Below are 17255 nucleotides of genomic sequence, written 5' to 3' on the forward strand. Positions count from 1 at the left end.
AAAAAAAAAAAAAATAATAAGAGGCTCAGAAAAGATTTTAGAATTCTAGGAAAAAAGCCCTCAAACCAGAGGCAGTTGTTTAAAGATTGCAGCTACCTGAGGCAGTAGATAACAGCTGGGGCAAAGAAAAAGCTGGGGAATAAAATTCTATAATGGCTCTGCAAGCTGTAATATTTCTGAGAATCTAGACAGTCAAATGTGTGCCCGGGGCTTCACGTGTGTGCCTAGGGCTACCTGTGCTCAGGAAAGACTGAGGAGCTAGGAGCTCTCAGAGGTTCTGTGCAAGCAGCAAATGGAGGCCAAGGTAAAATTACAAATTGCTTAGGTGAATGTTAAAGGTGTGAGCTCCAGCAGGTACACAGAGCAAAGATTGGAGCACTTACTGCCTTGGGCACGTAGAGAAGTCTCTTTATTGAGTCATTAGCTGACTGCTAAGTTAATGAGCAGAGACTTTAGTGGTCACATAAACAGAAGTGACTTTCATAGATTGGTTCATAAAAGTCCCTAAACATCAACAGCAACAAGAGCAAACCCTGGGGAAGGGAGAGAACCTGATTTCTAGAGTTGCCACATTATTTGTAGTTTTCAACAAAAGAAAAAATCACAAGACATGCAAAGAAACAAAAAAAAAAAAAGAAAATTTTGAGGTATCCACTAAAAAATTATTGGAACTAATAAGCAAGTTCAGCAAGCTAGTAGGCTACAACATCAATACATAAAAATCAATTGTATTTTATAGATTTTTATTATTATTATTTTTTTAGAGACAGAGTCTCACTTTGTCACCCTTGGTAGAATGCCGTGGCGTCACAGCTCATAGCAACCTCTAGCTCTTGGGTTTAGGCGATTCCCTTGCCTCAGCTTCCCAAGTAGCTGGGACTATAGGCGTCTGCCATAATGCCCGGCTATTTTTTTTGTTGCAGTTTGGCTGGGGCCTGGTTTGAACCCACCACCCTTGGTATATGGGACCGGCGCCCTACTCACTGAGCCACAGGCGCCACCCTATAGATTTATTTTTTAAAAAGAGTTGAGATCTTACTCTGTTGTCCAGCCAAGGGTGCAGTGGCCTGATCATAGTGTACTGTAGCTTCCAACTCTTGGGCTCAGGTGATCCTCCCTCCTTAGCCTCCTGAATAGCTGGGACTATAGGCACACACCATGGCACCGTGCTATTGTTTTTATTTTTATTTATTTATTTTTTGAGACAAAGTCTCACTGTGTCATCTTTGATAGAGTACCATCGTGTTACAGCTCATAGCAACCTCAGACTCCTGGGCTTAAACGATTCTCTTGCCTCAGTCTCCCAAGTAGCTGGGACTACAGGTGCCTGCCATAATGCCGGCTATTTTTTGGTTGTACTTGTCATTGTTGTTTAGCAGGCCCAGGCTGGGCTTGACCCCACCATCTTCGGTGTATGTGGCTTGAGCCCTACTCACCGAGCTCCAGGCGTTGAGCCTATTTTTATTTTTTTGTATGAGATTGAATGTAAGAGGCACGAGGGATGTTTCGAAAGGTTCTCTACCTCGATTGGAGTGTTGGGCACTCAAATGTATACATTTGTCAAGACTTACTGAACTGCACACTTAAAATCTGTAGATTATCCTTCAATAAAGTTGATTTGTTTTTTTTCCAAAAAGAGACCCAACAGTCCAGGTTCCTCTGAATTGGCAGGCATCCTACATTATATGGGCTGCCAAGATCCCAAATTTTGTACAATAAGAATACAGTAAGAAGCTGCATTCTGTAATTCAGAGTAAAAGCAATTTGGGACAGTATTCAAACCATGCATCTTAATCATTCTCTAGTGTGGATAGACACTGTGGTCAGATCTAGCCCAACAGTGAAGGCAACGTTGACCGTAGTTGCCCATTTGACCATTTCAAGGGGGACCCTTGGATTGGATCAAACTTCTTGACAGATATTAACAGCTGTCCCTTGACAGACTGGATTGGAGAACAATGGCCAAGAATAATCAGCCACTATCTCCCTGAAAGGGTAGATTTAATTCACCAGAAAAAGATCTGTGTTAGCCCTCATAGAAAAGATGAGAGGGATGGTTGGTGCTGTATTTTAGAGCAAGAATCAGCTCATTTGACCTACAGGCCAAATCTAGTCTGTAGCCTGTTTCTGTACAGGAACGTTTTTTACGTTTTTTCTTTTTTTTTTTTTAAGAGACAGGTTCTGTTCTGCTGCCCAAGCTAGAGTACAGTGGCGCTTCCATAGCTCATCATAACCTTGAAATCCTGGACTCAAGTGATCCTCCCACCTCAGCCCTCCAAGTGATGAGATTACAGGTTACCCTGGGCACAGGCTACCATGACAGGGTCTTGCTGTGTTGCCCAGGCTGGTCTCAAGCATTCCTCCCACCTCAGCCTCCTAAAGTGATGGATTACAGGCATGAGCCACCACAGATGGCCCCATCTGTCACATTTTAAAAAATGTTATAAGCAAAACTAGACAGTACGCTACAGAGACCATGCATGGTCTACAAAGCCTAAAATACTGTCTGGCCGGTTAGAGAAAATGTTTGATTCCTAGTAATCCACAATCCTGAGGGTAAGAGCAGGGGTTTGTGGTGTATCCCCAAAGAAAAGAAATCTAGGCTCGGCGCCTATAGCTCAACCGGCTAAGGCGCCAGCCACGTACACCTAAGGTGGCGGGTTCAAATCCCCAGCCCGGACCCGCCAAAACAACAATGATGGCTACAACCAAAAAATAGCCGGGCGTTGTGGCGGGCGCCTGTGGTCCCGGCTACTTGGGAGGCTGAGGCAGGAGACTCGCTTGAGCCCAGGAGTTGGAGATTGCTGTGAGCTGTAATGCCACGGCACTCTGCTCAGGGGGACAGCTTGAGGCTCTGCCTCAAAAAAAAAAAAAGAAATCTAAATTCTATTTCTGCCAGATTGAGTAGACTGATGGTAGTTTTCTCTCATGGATTATAATTGTGCAAAAAACAGAACCTCTGATAAATTCTTGCCCTGGGTTTTTCCAGGGTATTATCCAATATTCCAGCCATATCAGAGAAGTTGATATTTCCTGTAGGCTACTTGTCTGCCCAGGTGCCAGTTCTCCAGAGAATGCCTTTGCTCATTTACCTGGGGGAAGCTCCTGCTGGTGTAAGGGAGCCGTGTCAGTCACTCCCTCTCAGTGTTTGATGGCACTCAGTTCAGACCTCCAGAGTGACGACTTATGACACATCTATTACACTCGGCTCTTCACTCCTCTGTTCCCTCAGCCCCTCTGTACACCATGCTCCTTAAGTACAAGAACTGGATTTTAAATTCCCAGTGAAATTGCTACTGAACCTGACACCTACGATGTGCTTTGTAAGTGTTTATTGAACTGAATCTGGCTGCTAGCATCCCTTGACACAGAAGCACGGGGCAGAGAGACCAGAGAGGGTAATTCAGAGCAGGCTGGGGCCATAGAAGAAGAAGTCAGGTCCCTAGAGCTGATGTATCTGAATTGTATTTTTAGCGAACTGAACAAAGGGATCTGAGGAAAGCAAAGTTGAAAGAGAAGAAGGAGCAGAGTCAGAATGAGGCTTTACTCCAGGCCGTCAAGGTGAGTTCTCAAACTGAGGTTCTTGGTGTCCTGCTAAATCCACTGATTCTGTTAGGCTGTGGGACACCTCTCTCGGGATCCTTCACCTGACTGAATGTGTTTGTTTTCTTTGTGCTTTTCTGAAGCAGTGACAGAGGAGCCCAGGCTCTAGTCCGCTGTCCCACTATGTGCACGTGTGGGTCTCTGTACCGTGCACAATAGTCTCCTGTGTCCAAGGGAGCTGCTTCCCAAGACTCCCAGCGGATGCCTGAAATCTCCCATAGTTCCAAACCCAGTTGCTGTCAAACACAGCGTGTTTCTGTTCATGTCTTCCACCCACAGGTTTAATGCATTTTCCTTCTTAACTAAGCACTCACCATGCACTGTAGAGATTCAACAGCAAAACTAGCATGAGTTTCTTTTTCCTGCTTCACAGTTTCATGGATAGAAGATTCATTCTTACCATACATCTTAGCAACCTTAGCATGTGATTTTTTTTCTTATTTGTTGAGAACTTTCACTTTTTCACTTAGAGCAAGCACTGTAAGGTTTTTGTCTGGCATTTTCAAATTGCCCACATCATTGCTATTGTGTTTTCGGGTCATGATTTAAAATAAAGGCTGCTTGAACACAAGCACTGTGATACTGCAGTAGTCAATCCGATAACCGAGATGGCTACTGAGTGACTAATGGGTGGTTACTTAGTATCAGTGTCTACAATTCTGATATGCTGGGGAATAGCTGATTCAGAATCTGAGTGGGATGGAGCAGATAACATGAGATTTCATCATGCTACTCAGATGCATTTTAAAACTTATTGTTTACTTCTGAAACGTTCCATTTGCTATTTCAGACTGTGGTAACTGGAACTGGAAAGTGAAAGCGTGGCTGAGGGGGGACTGCTGTACTGACTTTTTGCTCTGGGTTAAGCGTTACCTCATTTAATCTTCTGTTGGGGTCTCCTTGCTCCTGTTTTGCTAGATGATGAATAGAGGGGCGAGGAAACCTCACACAGCTGATGTGTGTTAGAGCCAAGTCCTTGTTCTTAATGGGTGTGTTATAATGTATCTTGAGACCAGCCTGAGCTAGAGCAAGACTCTGTCTCTAAAAACAGCCGGGCATTGTGGCAGGCGTCTAGAGTCCCAGCTACTTGGAGGCTGAGGCAGGAGGATCGCTTGAGCCCAGGAGTTTGAGGTTTCTATGAGCTACGATGCCACAGCACTCTACTTAGGGTGACAAAGTGAGACTCTGTCTCAAAAGAAAAAAAAAACCCAAAAACAAAAACATGAGCGTGACAACATCTCTACAGAAAATGTTTTTTTTTTTAAATTTATTAGCCATTTAATTAGGTTCTTTTTAAGAAATTTAAAACACCATTTAATGAGGGTAAGCTCCATTTGTCAGGGCAAACACGTATCGCAGGTAGCCTTGGAGCTGAGGAATAGCCTTGATTTTCGGTAAAATTTGTGAGTCCACAGCTTTTTGATCAACCTTGCGCTGTTCTCTTATCTCGTATTTCTCTTTTTCTGTGGTGAAGAGCTCACCTTCTTGGTGTCTGGGCTTCCGGAGCTGCTTGAAATAAGCATCAGTAAGATGCTTTGGGATTTTAACATTACTGATGTCAATTTTTGTGGTGGTGGCGATGACAAATTTCTGGTGTGCCCTTCGTAAAGGAACTCGATTGAGGGACAGAGGTCCAGTCACAAGTAGCAAGCCACTGCCCAGTTATTTTAGGAAAACCACTGTCTTGCCTCTGTGGCGCCCAGTGAGGATAATTAGAACGGTCCCGGTGTGATGCTGGATCGCAGTTTTCTCACATGCTGACTGAATGGTTTTTTGCCCTGGCTCAATCTTGCAGGCACATCTTCCGTGGGATAGTATCTAGGCATTTTGCGAAGTTTAACCACCCGAGTACCACCATTCTTGTCCCCAGCTGGTTTTGTAACAGTGGCGAGGACCTTCGCCGCCGCCTTCTTGTCAATCTTGGATTTAGCTGCTGTGTATTTCCTCTTGCCTTTCTGGAATACATGGCGGATCGGGAATATCTGCCTAGTCCTCTGATGAGAACAGGATTTCGGCTGCAGTGGGGCTTCCCTTTCTTGGGCTTAGGCTTCTTTTTATTAACAGGTTTCTTCTCTTTAGAAACTGGTTTCTTCTCTTTAGAAACCGGCTTCTCAACTTATTCACCCACCATTTTGCAAGGTGGGAAAGAGAACTAAAGTCTCCGTTTCCGGTTTATCCAGAAAATGTTTTAAAAATTACCTACACATGGTGGCACACACCTGTCTGTAGTCCCAGCTACTCCAGAGTCTGAAGCGGGGAGGATTGCTTGAGCCCAGGAGTTTTTATAGTGGGTTATGTTCAGGCCACTGCATTCCAGTCTTGGGAAAAAGTTTGCTAAGTCCTGATTTAGAAGGTAGTGTTGGTAACATGTAATTTCCTCTCGTGCGCTAACCTTAGGAACCCTCACAGATATGTAAGAGGTGACACTACTTACTATTCAGACCCTTGATTTACCCTCATTTCTATGAGACAGTCAGGATTAAGTCAGTGTACATTCTTTCTAGTGTTCTAATATTTCATCCCCAGCTAAACTGAAACATTGGACATTTTTGTGCCACAGGTCACACCCTTAATCTTTTCTGTGCTTTTACATGTGCTGTTCCTTGGAGTGTAATGCTCAACCTCCCAGATGTCCCACCTCCAACTTCTGTGCCTTTCAAAGTCATTGTTCACGGCCTAGCATTTCTCAGTCACCTCCATCCCCAGGCTGAATTCGTTATTCCGTTGCCTGCGTTTCCACAGCCCCACTTCTCACCTTCCCTTATAGCTATTTCCATAGCTGTCTCCTACTAGACTACGAGCAGGAGCGTGAGCTCCGGGAGCCCTGTCTAGCTCATCTCTGTGACACAGGGTTCAGCACGTGGTAGATGCCGTGTGAAGGTGAGTTACACAAGTGGTGCCTACCGTGTGCTGGGCCGCAGTGATAATGAAGATGAATCTTGTATAGAGCTGGCCTTCAGGGAGCTAACACTGTTATGGTTTCTTTATTGTTCAGCGAAATGGGTTTCCATCCTCCACACTTAAGGTTTTGTGTTTGTGTGTTCCTCCCTTCAACCCAGGCTAGGAACATCAGGCTCTCTGAAGCCGCCTGTGAGGATGAAGATTCAGCCTCAGGAGGTCTAGCTGAGCTTTTCTTGGATGGACTCAGCTCTGAAAACCCCTATGGAGCTAGGCTAAGTCTAGATGACCAGGGCAGGCTGAGCTGGCCCGTGCTCTTCCTGTACCCGGAGCACGCCCAGTCAGACTTCATCTCTGCTTTTCACGAGGACTCCAGGTACTTACTGCTGAGAGCCTTCTGCTCCTGCTTGCTCTCTCCTTTTTGGAAGGAGGGCCGGGAGGATTTTTGGTTGAGGAGGGAAGAGATAGTTTAGAGGGTTTCACACAATCTTGTTTACTACATCCTGTAGCCGACTCAGCCTTTACTAACTAGATTTGCATTGACAGACACAAGTGTCAACTTCATCCTGGCTAGGTTAATGGTACCACAATCTAGTGTTTATCAAAGAGTGGCATACATCACCAGCAAACTATGAAATCGTTTTAGGTAGTACATGCATAGTAATTTAAGTACATATGAGAAGAATATAACTAGCAAATTTAATTTGTAATTTCATAGGGTTGGTGCTTAGAATGTGGCTGAATGTAAGAAATGTTTTGAGCCTGGGTTCACTTAAAGAAAATTATGTCCTCGTAGGACAAGCGATAGATACCCTTTGGGCACTGCTGTGGAAATGGGTTAAGCTTGCATTTCATGTGTTACCCATTCTTAATGCCTCTTGTGAATTGGCATCTGGAGACAGATATGGGGAAATAGATCATGAATTATTGATACTCAGAAAGTATATGTTGTATCCTTAGGTTTATTGATCATCTAATGGTGATGTTTGGTGAAACACCCTCCTGGGACTTAGAGCAGAAGTACTGCCCTAATGATTTGGAGGTAAGAGAAGTTTTCTTCTGTTCCTCCATGGGATATTTTTTGGAGGGCAGGTTGGGGGGATTGAATGCTCAATTTTTTTTTTAATTGTGGCAAAATATGTATGACATAAAATTTATCATTTTAACCATTTTTAGATGCTCAGTGATTTACACTGCTGGTGACCGTCACCATCAACCATCTCCAAAACGTTTTCATCGTCCCAAACTGAAACTCCGTCCTCATTAAACTGTAACTCCCCTGCCTCCCCTCGTGGCACCTGCCACTCCACGACACCCACTGTTCTGCCTTGTCGAGTGCCTCACAGGAGTAGAGTCCCGCACTGCGCCCTGTGTGGCGTATTTCACTCTGCACAGTGTCTTCAGGGTTCATAGGGATTGCAGCATGTGCCAGCATTTCTTTCCTTTTTGAGGATGAATAGTATTTTCTTGGGACTTTTTTTTTTTTAAATCACAGTTTACAGCGTAAAGAATTTAGCCTCTGGCTCAGCACCCATAGCACAGTGGTTACGGTGCCAGCCACGTACACTGAGGCTGGCAAGTTCAAACCCAGCCTGGGCCAGCTAAACAACAATGACAACAAAAAAATAGCTGGGCGTTGTGGTGGGCACCTGTAGTCCCAGCTACTTGGGAGGCTGAGGCAAGAGAATCACCTGAGCCTAAGAGTTTGAGGTTGCTGTGAGCTGTGACACCACAGCACTCTACTGAGGGTGACATAGTGAGACTCTGTCTCAAAAAAAAAGAAAAATTTATCCTTTAATCACTTGAGAGTAAAGTGACACCTGATGTCCCCCATTGCCCCTGAATACTTCAGTGTATTTCTCACTTTTGTCCTATATAAGATATTTTTCTTCATAATCCCAGTACAGCCATCAAAGTCAGGGAATTAGCATTGATGTAGTACAAGCTACTCCACACTCCGTTTAGGTTTCCCCCATTTTTTTTTTTCTAGCGACAGTCTCACTGTATTGCCCTCAGTAGAGTGCCGTGGCATCACAGCAACCTCCAGGTCCTGGGCTTAGGCGATTCTCTTGCCTTAGCCTCCCAAGTAGCTGGGACTAAAGGCGCCCGCCACACCACCCGGCTATTTTTTTTTTAAATATGGAACGCTTCATGAATTTGCGTGTCATCCTTGCACAGGGGCCATGCTAATTAATCTCTGTATCGTTCCAATTTTAGCATATGTGCTGCCGAAGCGAGCACCGCCCGGCGATTTTTTTGTTGCAGTTTGTCTGGGGCCAGGTTTGAACCTGTCACCCTTGGTATATGGGGCCAGTGCCCCACTCACTGAGCCACAGGAGCCGCCCAGGTTTCCCAAATTCTCTATGGCCAAAGGATCTTGTTCAGAATCTCGTGTTGTATTTAGTGATCTTGTCCCTCTAGTTTCCTTGAGCGTGGAAGAGTTCCTCCATCTTTCCTTGACTTCCCTGACCTTAACACCTTTGAAGATTACAGACCACTTTGTAGAATGTCTGTCGTGGGTTTGCCTCATGTTTCCTTGTGGATTATGGGTGTTTAGCTGGAGTATCAGGGAAGGGATACTGTGATTGTATCGTATCCAGTGGTGTTTGTCCCATACTGATAATATCCATTCTAACCATCTGACTGAGGTGGGTTCTTCCAGTCTTCTCTCTTACGAGTTATGCATTCTCCTTTATGATTAATACTTTTTTTTTTTTTTTTGAGACAGAATCTCAATAGGTTGCCCTTTGTAGAGTGCCGTAGCATCACAGCTCACAGCAACCTCAAACTCTTGGGCTTAAGCGATTCTAAAGCCTCCCAAGTACCTGGGATTACAGGTGCTTCTCACAACACTGGCTATGTTTTTGTTGTTGTCATTGTTGTTTAGCAGGCCTGGGCCAGGTTCAAACCTTCCAGCTCTGGTGTATGTGGCAGGTGCCCTAACCACTAAGCTATAGGCGCCGAGCCGAGTAATAAGTATTTTATAAGGAAGTACTTGGAAATGATGTAGATATCCCATTGCTTATCAGCAATTGCTGATAATTGCATAATCCCGTGGCTTATGTATTTATTTATATCAGTGGGTTTATGGCTTCCTATTTCACTCAATGTATATAACCTATTACAATGATTATTTTATGCTCAAGTCATCCCAGATTTGGTCAGCAGGAATCCTTTTTCAAATTTGTTTTGTGTCCTTTTGACTTTTCTCTATTTCTTTCTTTCTTTCTTTCTTTTTTTAGAGCTAGAGTCTCACTTTATTGCCCTCAGTAGAGTGCCGTGGCGTCACACTGCTCGCAGCAACCTCCAACTCCTGGGCTCAGGTGATTCTCTTGCCTCAGCCTCCCGATTAGCTGGGACTACAGGTGCCTGCCACAATACCCAGCTATTTTTTGTTTCTGTTTGGTGGGGCTGGGTTTGAACCCACCACCCTCAGTATATGGACCCTGTGCCCCATCCACTGAGCCACAGGCGCCGCCCCTTTCTCTATTTCTTAAGCGCTTGTTTTTCGGCACAATGTGTTCCAGGTTTAAATTGTGCTTTCCTTGCCCCAGTTCTAGAATCAACTATTGTTTCCAAGGAGCCCTGGTTCTTTTTTTTTTTTTTTGGAAACAGTCTTACTTTGTCACCCTCAGTAGAGTGCTGTGGCATCATAGCTAACAGCAACCTCAAACTCTTGGGCCTCAGTCTCCCAAGTAGTGGGAACTACAGGTACCCACCACAACACCTGGCTATTTTTTGGTTGCAGTTGTTCAGCTGGCCTGGGCAGGGTTCAAAGTTGCCAGCCTTGGTGTATGTGGCTGGTGCTGTAACCACTGAACTACGGTGCTGAGCCTTCTTTTTTTTTGGACAAGACTTTCTCTGTTGCCCAGCCTGGAGTGCAGTGGTACAATTGTAGTTCACTGCAACCTCTTAACTCCTGGGCTTACGCAGTCCTCCTGCTTTAGCCTCCTAAGTAGCTAAGAATGCAGATGCACACCACCGTCCCTGCCTAATTTTTTTTTTTTTTTTGGAGACAGAGTCTCACTATGTTGCCCTCAGTAGAATAATGTGGCATCATAACTCACAGCAACCTCAAACTCTTGCGCTTAGGCTTGACACCTGTAGCTTAAGCAGCTAGGGCGCCAGCCACATACACTGGAGCTGATGGGTTCAAATCCAGCCCGGGCCTGCCAAACAACAATGACAACTACAACCAGAAAATAGCCGGATGTTGTGGCAGGGCCTATAGTCCCAGCTACTTGGGAGGCCAAGGCAAGAGAATTGCTTCAACCCAAGAGTTTGAGGTTGCTGTGAGCTATGACTCCACAGCACTCTACCCAGGGCAACAGCTCAAGACTGTCTAAAAAAAAAAAACTCCTGAGCTTAAGCAATTCTTTTGCCTCAGCCTCCCAAGTAGCTGGGACTATAGGCACCCATCACAATGCCTGGCTAGTATTTTGTTGTTGTGGTTGTCGTTGTTTAGCTGGCCTGGGCTGGGTTTAAACCTGCCAGTACATGTGGCTGGCACTGTAACCACTGAGCTACAGACACCAAGCCTGCTGGCTAATTTTTAAAAATATTTATAGAGATGGAGTCTTGCTACATTGCCCTGGCTGGTGTAAAACTCTTGGCCTTAAACGATCCTCCTGCCTTGGCCTCCCAGTGTGAGCCACTGTACCCTCTCCTCTGGTTCTTTATTGTGAATAATGGTATTTAGAAGCCAAGATCTCTGTGCAGCAGGTGTGTTGATTGATGCTAAGGAAGTTGGGGCAGTCTAACTGCCTCAGTGCCTTCTTAGTGCCTCCCAGCTAGGAGTGTGTGTGTGTGTGTGTAAGAACACAAGGTCTCACTGGTATCTTCAGTTCTAATCCAACACCACAAATTTGTCTACTCCTGTCCTACTTTTGTAACAGGGGCCTTGTTATTAATGTATTTATTTGTTTGATCTTTCCCCTCCTCCCATTGCCATTGGCCCCTTTTCTACATGGAACCTTCCCCACTCGGACTCTGAACTCCCCAGGTCTGGCTGCTGTCACAGAGCACGTGCCTGACTCACCCTGCACAGACTGACCTGAGCTGCTCGGTCACTCTGCGTGAGCAGCCGCCTCCTAATCCTGCGTGGAGTCTGACTGCCTGCAGCAGCCACTCCCCGCTGAGTAGTATCTTCCTCACCCTAGCTGGTAATGGTGAGCCTGGGTTCTGCCTTTGGAAAATGGAGCTGATGATCTTTCTTACAGTGTTATGAGAGGACCGACTGCAAAGCGCCAGCCCTCCAACTACGTAAAGGAAGCATTCAACTAGGAATCGTCGCTGTCTCTAACTTTCCCTAGGCTTGCCTTCAACGTGCTTAGTGCTGCTGAAGCCTTTATTCGTCTCTGACCTTGCCCCTCTGTTCACCTTTCAGGTCTACTTTGAGGATGAGGACAGGGCAGAACTCTACCGGGTACCTCCCAGGAGCACCCTGCTGCGGGCACTGCAGCACCCCAGGTGCGTCACCTTAGGGGCTGTGTATTCTGGGCAGGATGCTCAGCCACAGTCCCAGGGTATAGCCACATCTCTGATGAATTGCCTCATACTCCCCTCCCTCCCTGGGCATAAAGCTGTATGAGACAACAGCTGTGGAGACTGGCCTGGCCTGTTAAACTGAACCGTTGTCCAGAAAAGTCACGGTGTGATGACCCCCTAGGCTGGGGGAATGCATGGGGCTGGGCTGAGTAGGGAGAAGCTGCCTGGCCTTTGTGTTGAAAGCAGGAGGGATGGCCTCCTTTTCCTAATTGTGCATGTGTCTCCTGATACTGTCATATGACAAGCGCATTGGCTCTGTGAAGACGCACCGTCATTTACTGGCTGTGTGAGTTTAAGTGCACACTGCCTCCCGGGGCTGTCTCCTCATCTCCAGAGTGGGAATAACTCTTGCCTACGTATTTCTCAGGCATTTGGGAGCCAGTGAGAGAGCAGAGTCAGAGTAAGGGCCTGCCCACCAGAGAGGGCGTTTTTCTCCTCAGCAGTGGCAGCAGTTGCCCCTCCGCCACGTGGAGGTGTTCCTGGACCGTGAGGGAAACTAGTACCCTCAGCAGATTTCCAGGTTGACTTGTGGACAACCTTTCCCTAAGCTTTGAGCATTGTAAAGAAGAGAAAAGCAAATGCTTTTGCACTTAGGCTAAAAAAGCCTGACATATACAGAAAAGAAGATGGCTGGAAATGGTAGGAAATGAGGCCAGAAAGCTAAGTTAGGGCCGTGCACAGAGGCCTAAGACCCTTCTGAGAAGTACAAACCATCCTGATAGTGGTGTGGGGGTCACAGAAGAGTTGATGTAGGTAGGACGTGCAAGGTGAGGTGCAGATTTCAAGTATACTGTTCTGTGGTGAGGCCTGAAGTAGAGGAGATGGGTTAGAGAGGTTTGGGGGACAGACTGGATGGGCACTGGTTTGTTAGGGTACTCAGCTGGCATTAATTTTTCTGCTTTGGCCTGATAGACAGGAAGGGAAGATTTCTCCAGATATGACTGATAATTAAAAAAAGAGAAAGAGATGGGGTTTTGTTGTATTGGCCAGGCTGGTCTTGCATTCCTGGCCTCAAGCAGTCCTCCCACCTTGGCCTCTCAAAGTGCCAGGATTGCAGGAGTGAGGCCAATATGCCCAGCGGAAATGATTACTTTTTCAATTACTACCATTGGCAAGAGGCTACTGGTTTCTGGCAACTTCAGATCCTGAACTAGGTGAAGCTAGAACCAGGCACATTGGGTAATGCTGACACCCTGAACCCTGGAAGGCCAAGGCCCTGTCCGCCTCTCCAACCAACCTCCCTCCTTTTATTTTTATGGCCCAGCAATAGCAGATGCTCTGGTTACCTGTATCTCCTGGCTTTTTGCTCCCCTACTCCCATCAGCACCCCTTCCCCAAACTAAAGCCAAGCTCAGACATGGCATCTTCCATGAAGTTTTCCCGGGTCCCCTTCCCTGTAGAGGGAATCATGCCTCCTGGGACTAGGACTGTGCCTTGCCAGTGCTTCTGCAGTTGTGCCTTCCTGTCATTAATTGGATCCTTACTTCCCTCTCCCCAGGACTGAACTTCAGCAACTTTTTGTTTATTTTGTTTTTCTTCAGAATTATATCCATTATTTGTTTTTAAAAGTCTCCGTGTTTTCAGCATAGGGACTGGCTTACCATGGGCACTCACTGAATGTTGAATGAATGAATGAAGGCATTCCGTGTTTCATGTGTTTAACCACAGACATGCCTGATGCTGGAGGACTGGCCAGAAGGTTTTGGTTAGGTTATAAGGGCCGGAATATCATGCACACTAATTTGTTAGATTTATAAACAACCAGGTAGCTGTGCTAACCTTGCATTTCGGTACTGACTCATATCTAAAGGCTCACCTCGCGTGTTGTTGGGGAGGCCCATGGATGATTAAGACTGTAATTCAGTTAACCGCCTCTCTTCTGTTGTGTTTTCGGCAGGTACTTTGTCAAATCCCTGACACCAGCATTTTTGGTCTGTGTGAGATCTTCTCTTTTTTGGAAGAATTATCTCCAGGAGAGAAAGGTGCACCAGATAGAGTGACTGAGCCAGGCTGTGGGTGCCGAACCCCTAGGTCTCCTCCCTCTCTTTCTTCTGCCTGGAATCTAGCATGCCTGAAGCAGCTGGACATGTTCCTAGAGTCCAGCACTTTATTTCTGTCACCTGGGGATGGTGGGGAGGAGCCACTCACCTCCCTGCATTGCAGCCTTTCTGGCCTTTGTCCAGCTGTCTTATGTCTTCAGCTGCTTTGGTCATGACGTCCTTGGACTCCATCTCCGAACAGACAGCTGCAGTTACCATAGCAACTGACCTGTGTGACTCACTGCCCTTTGGAGACTGACTCGGGATCCAGTTATGTGGTTGGGAACCCTGTGCAGTTAGACACCTTGCTCTGCACTTACAAAGACTGTACAGACTGGGATTCCTGGTGCCCCTGAAGAGTGCCAGTTTTGCTCGGCAGGGTGAAATGCACTCCTGTTGTCCTAGCTGTTCAGGAGGCTGAGAGTGAAGTATTGCTTGAGCCTTGGAGCTCAAGGCCAGCCTGGGGGACATAGTAAGAACTTATCACTTTACAACAACAAAAAAAAAGTTTGCCAATTTCCCGGATCTTTGCAGTATGGAGAATTGGACAGTGGCCTCTGAATTCCTGTGCAGTTTTCACATTTTAGGATTTTGTATCTATTAAATTCAAAAATCTTTTCATGTGTTGGGTCATCGTATTTTTGTGTACAGCTATTTGTCACCCCTCCCCAAGGATTTTATATATCTTTACCCACAGCTGTGTGACTTTTTGCAGTGCCCACTCCATGGGCATCTGCACGAGGACATCCCACATGGGGCGTGGACTTCCCTTCTCCCCAGGCAAAGGGATGTTAACAGGCATCGACCCCTCCACCCCCCAGTGTCCAGGCAGAAGCTTGCAGAGCCCTTGAGTGGAGGGGTCATATTGTGTCTCTGCCATGAGAACTCGTCTCCCATGTGGAAGCTGTTCCTTAGCCTGGGTGCCGGAATGTAAGGCAGGTATAACAACTAAAGCAGCTGGACTGCAGCCACTGTCACAGGAGAGAACAACATTTGCTGTACTAAGCCCGAGATTTGGGGGTTATTTGTTACCACAGCAAAGCTGCCTAATACATTATTAAACTAAAACCAGCTGCTGTCCTTCAGCTGGACTAGTTTGGGGTTCTGTGTTGTGTGCGTCACTGGTTTTGAAGGGAAGCTGGCTGTGGAATTCTTACCAAGAACTGTGCAGCTTTCTCTCCAGGTGCAGCTCCCTGCCTGTGGCTTGTGGCCGGTAAGCTGGAGTTCAGCCTCCTTCCTCAGCTTGGCTTTGGCTGCACTTGGGCCATTCTCTCTCACTCCCCAGCTAGAGCCTCCCCATCTCTCTTTCTCTTTATTTATTTTTTTTTGAGACAGTCTCAACATCTCTCTTTGTCTTTATTTATTTATTTTTTTGAGACAGTCTCAAGCTGTCACCCTGGGTAGAGTGCTGTGACATCACAGCTCACAGCAACCTCCAACTCCTGGGCTTAAGTGATTCTTTTGCCTCAGCTTCCCAAGTAGCTGGGTGGGACTACAAGCCCCGCCACAATGCCTGGCTATTTTTTTGTTGCAGTTGCATTGGTGTTTTTAGCTGGCCAGGACTGGGTTTGAACCCGCCACCTCAGTGTATGTGACCGGCACCCTGTTGACTGAGCTATGGGCGCCACCCCCATCTCTCTCTTTTTGTAAGAACTCAGAACATTGTGTGAGGGGACTAACGTTTGACTTGCAGAGTTCCCTGTGGCAGCCAACACCAGCCAGCTCACTCCCGGGGGCCGAGCAGGCTCCAGTGTGCCTTCTGACTCAGCCCTGACTGGAGAGCACATGCAGCCCCCTCTCCAGGTGCTGTGAGGCTGAGATGAGGTGCTGGGTGCAAGCGAGTTGTACATGAAAAGAACTGGGACATTCACTTAAGAAAGGTGTTCCCTGCCAACCATCCTCGGCACCTGGCAGGCCGAGAGTCTTACCAGGCCAAGTCATCAGCCTGCTTCTGTGTGGAGCCTCTGACACCTCATAGGCTTGTCCACGGCACTTCCGCACAGATATTGTAATACCGTATGCAAAGGACCCACTCCAGCACCTGGCATAAAGCTATTCAATAAATCACGCTTATTTTATCTTAATCATTTATTTATTTTTTGAGACAAGAGTCTCACTATGCCGCCCTCTGTAGAGTGCTGTGATATCATAGCTCACAGCCACCTCAAACTTTTGGACTTAAGTGATTCTCTTACCTCAGCCTCCCAAGTAGCTAGGATTACAGATGCCCGCCACAACCCCAGGCTATTTTTTTTTGTTGCAGTTTACATTGTTGTTTAGCTGGCCCAGGCTGGGTTCAAACCTGCCAGCCTTGGTGTATGTGGCCAATGTAACCACTGTGCTATGGGCGCCGAGCCAATCTTGCTTATTTTATACATATGCAGACTGGTAGCACCAGACCAGTAATTTTATCCCCAGGGCACATCACAGCTTGGTGGAGTACTGCTGGCACACAGTGCACAGGACAGCCCCTACAACAAAGTTGTCAGTTGAGGTTGAGGCATGCTGCATTAAACGAAAAGAAAAAATTCAGTTACCAGCCTGTGCAATTATTTTTACAGTAATAATCCTTAAAAGTACTTTCTCAGCCTTTCCCAGGTCTAATGGTAGGGGGTGCATAGGGGGCTCCATTGGCCTCTTGGTCATTAGGCCCTTAAGTCACCAGCACACAGAGATGGGAAAAGGAAAAGTCTGACCCTGCTGAGACATGACCCGGGGAAGCTGGATCCTGTTCCTGCCCTGACCCACTGTATGGGCCACACGGTGATCTTTCTCTCTGAGTGTCTGTCAGACGGAGAGGGGAAATGGAGAACTGGATGTTTGCCGTATTCTCTCTTGACACAGGAAACAGAACCTGCATGCTTCTGTCCAAACTTAGTGGGCAGTCCTTGCAGAAAGGCCAGAGAGAATGGGGCCTGGGACACAGGGCCCATGGCATGTCTGTAGCCTTTGTGGCTAGAAGCAGGCCCAGTGCTGCCCTCCCTCGGCCTCCATCTAAAAATTGGGAACCATATACTAGAAATTACTGCATCCTTGTAAGGGCTTATCATTCTTTTAAAACAGAATATAGCATAAGTCTTCACCAGAGACAAGTGCTGTAATCTACAGACAGAACGGTTCTTTTTTTTTTTTTTTTTTTGAAACAGAGCCTCAAGCTGTCCCCCTGGG

General features: G+C 46.5%; 1 protein-coding gene, 1 non-coding gene and 1 pseudogene across 3 annotated transcripts in view; 1 reads left to right on the forward strand and 2 right to left on the reverse strand.

Moving 5' to 3' along the window:
* The window catches only part of TTC4 (tetratricopeptide repeat domain 4), a 27925-nt gene extending 13420 nt beyond the window's left edge, over positions 1–14505 (forward strand). Inside the window, exons 6-10 of one of the 2 annotated variants that reach the window (XM_003793116.3) lie at positions 3475–3561; positions 6663–6877; positions 7462–7543; positions 11888–11970; positions 13946–14505. In XM_003793116.3, coding sequence (XP_003793164.1) covers positions 3475–3561; positions 6663–6877; positions 7462–7543; positions 11888–11970; positions 13946–14048 — 570 coding nt within the window. In that variant the 3' untranslated portion in view covers positions 14049–14505. The remainder of the gene's footprint in view (positions 1–3474; positions 3562–6662; positions 6878–7461; positions 7544–11887; positions 11971–13945) is intronic. The other variant, XM_012807204.2, reaches the window with a different exon arrangement.
* LOC111726445 lies at positions 4906–5734 on the reverse strand (annotated as a pseudogene).
* On the reverse strand, positions 8635–8742 carry LOC111726456. Its single transcript, XR_002774221.1, has one exon. It is a non-coding gene; the product is annotated as a U6 spliceosomal RNA (small nuclear RNA).
* Positions 14506–17255: the final 2750 nt, after the last annotated feature.

Source organism: Otolemur garnettii, unplaced genomic scaffold, assembly GCF_000181295.1.
Source record: "Otolemur garnettii isolate 467f Iridium unplaced genomic scaffold, OtoGar3 scaffold00066, whole genome shotgun sequence".
Classification (NCBI taxonomy): Eukaryota; Metazoa; Chordata; class Mammalia; order Primates; family Galagidae; genus Otolemur; species Otolemur garnettii.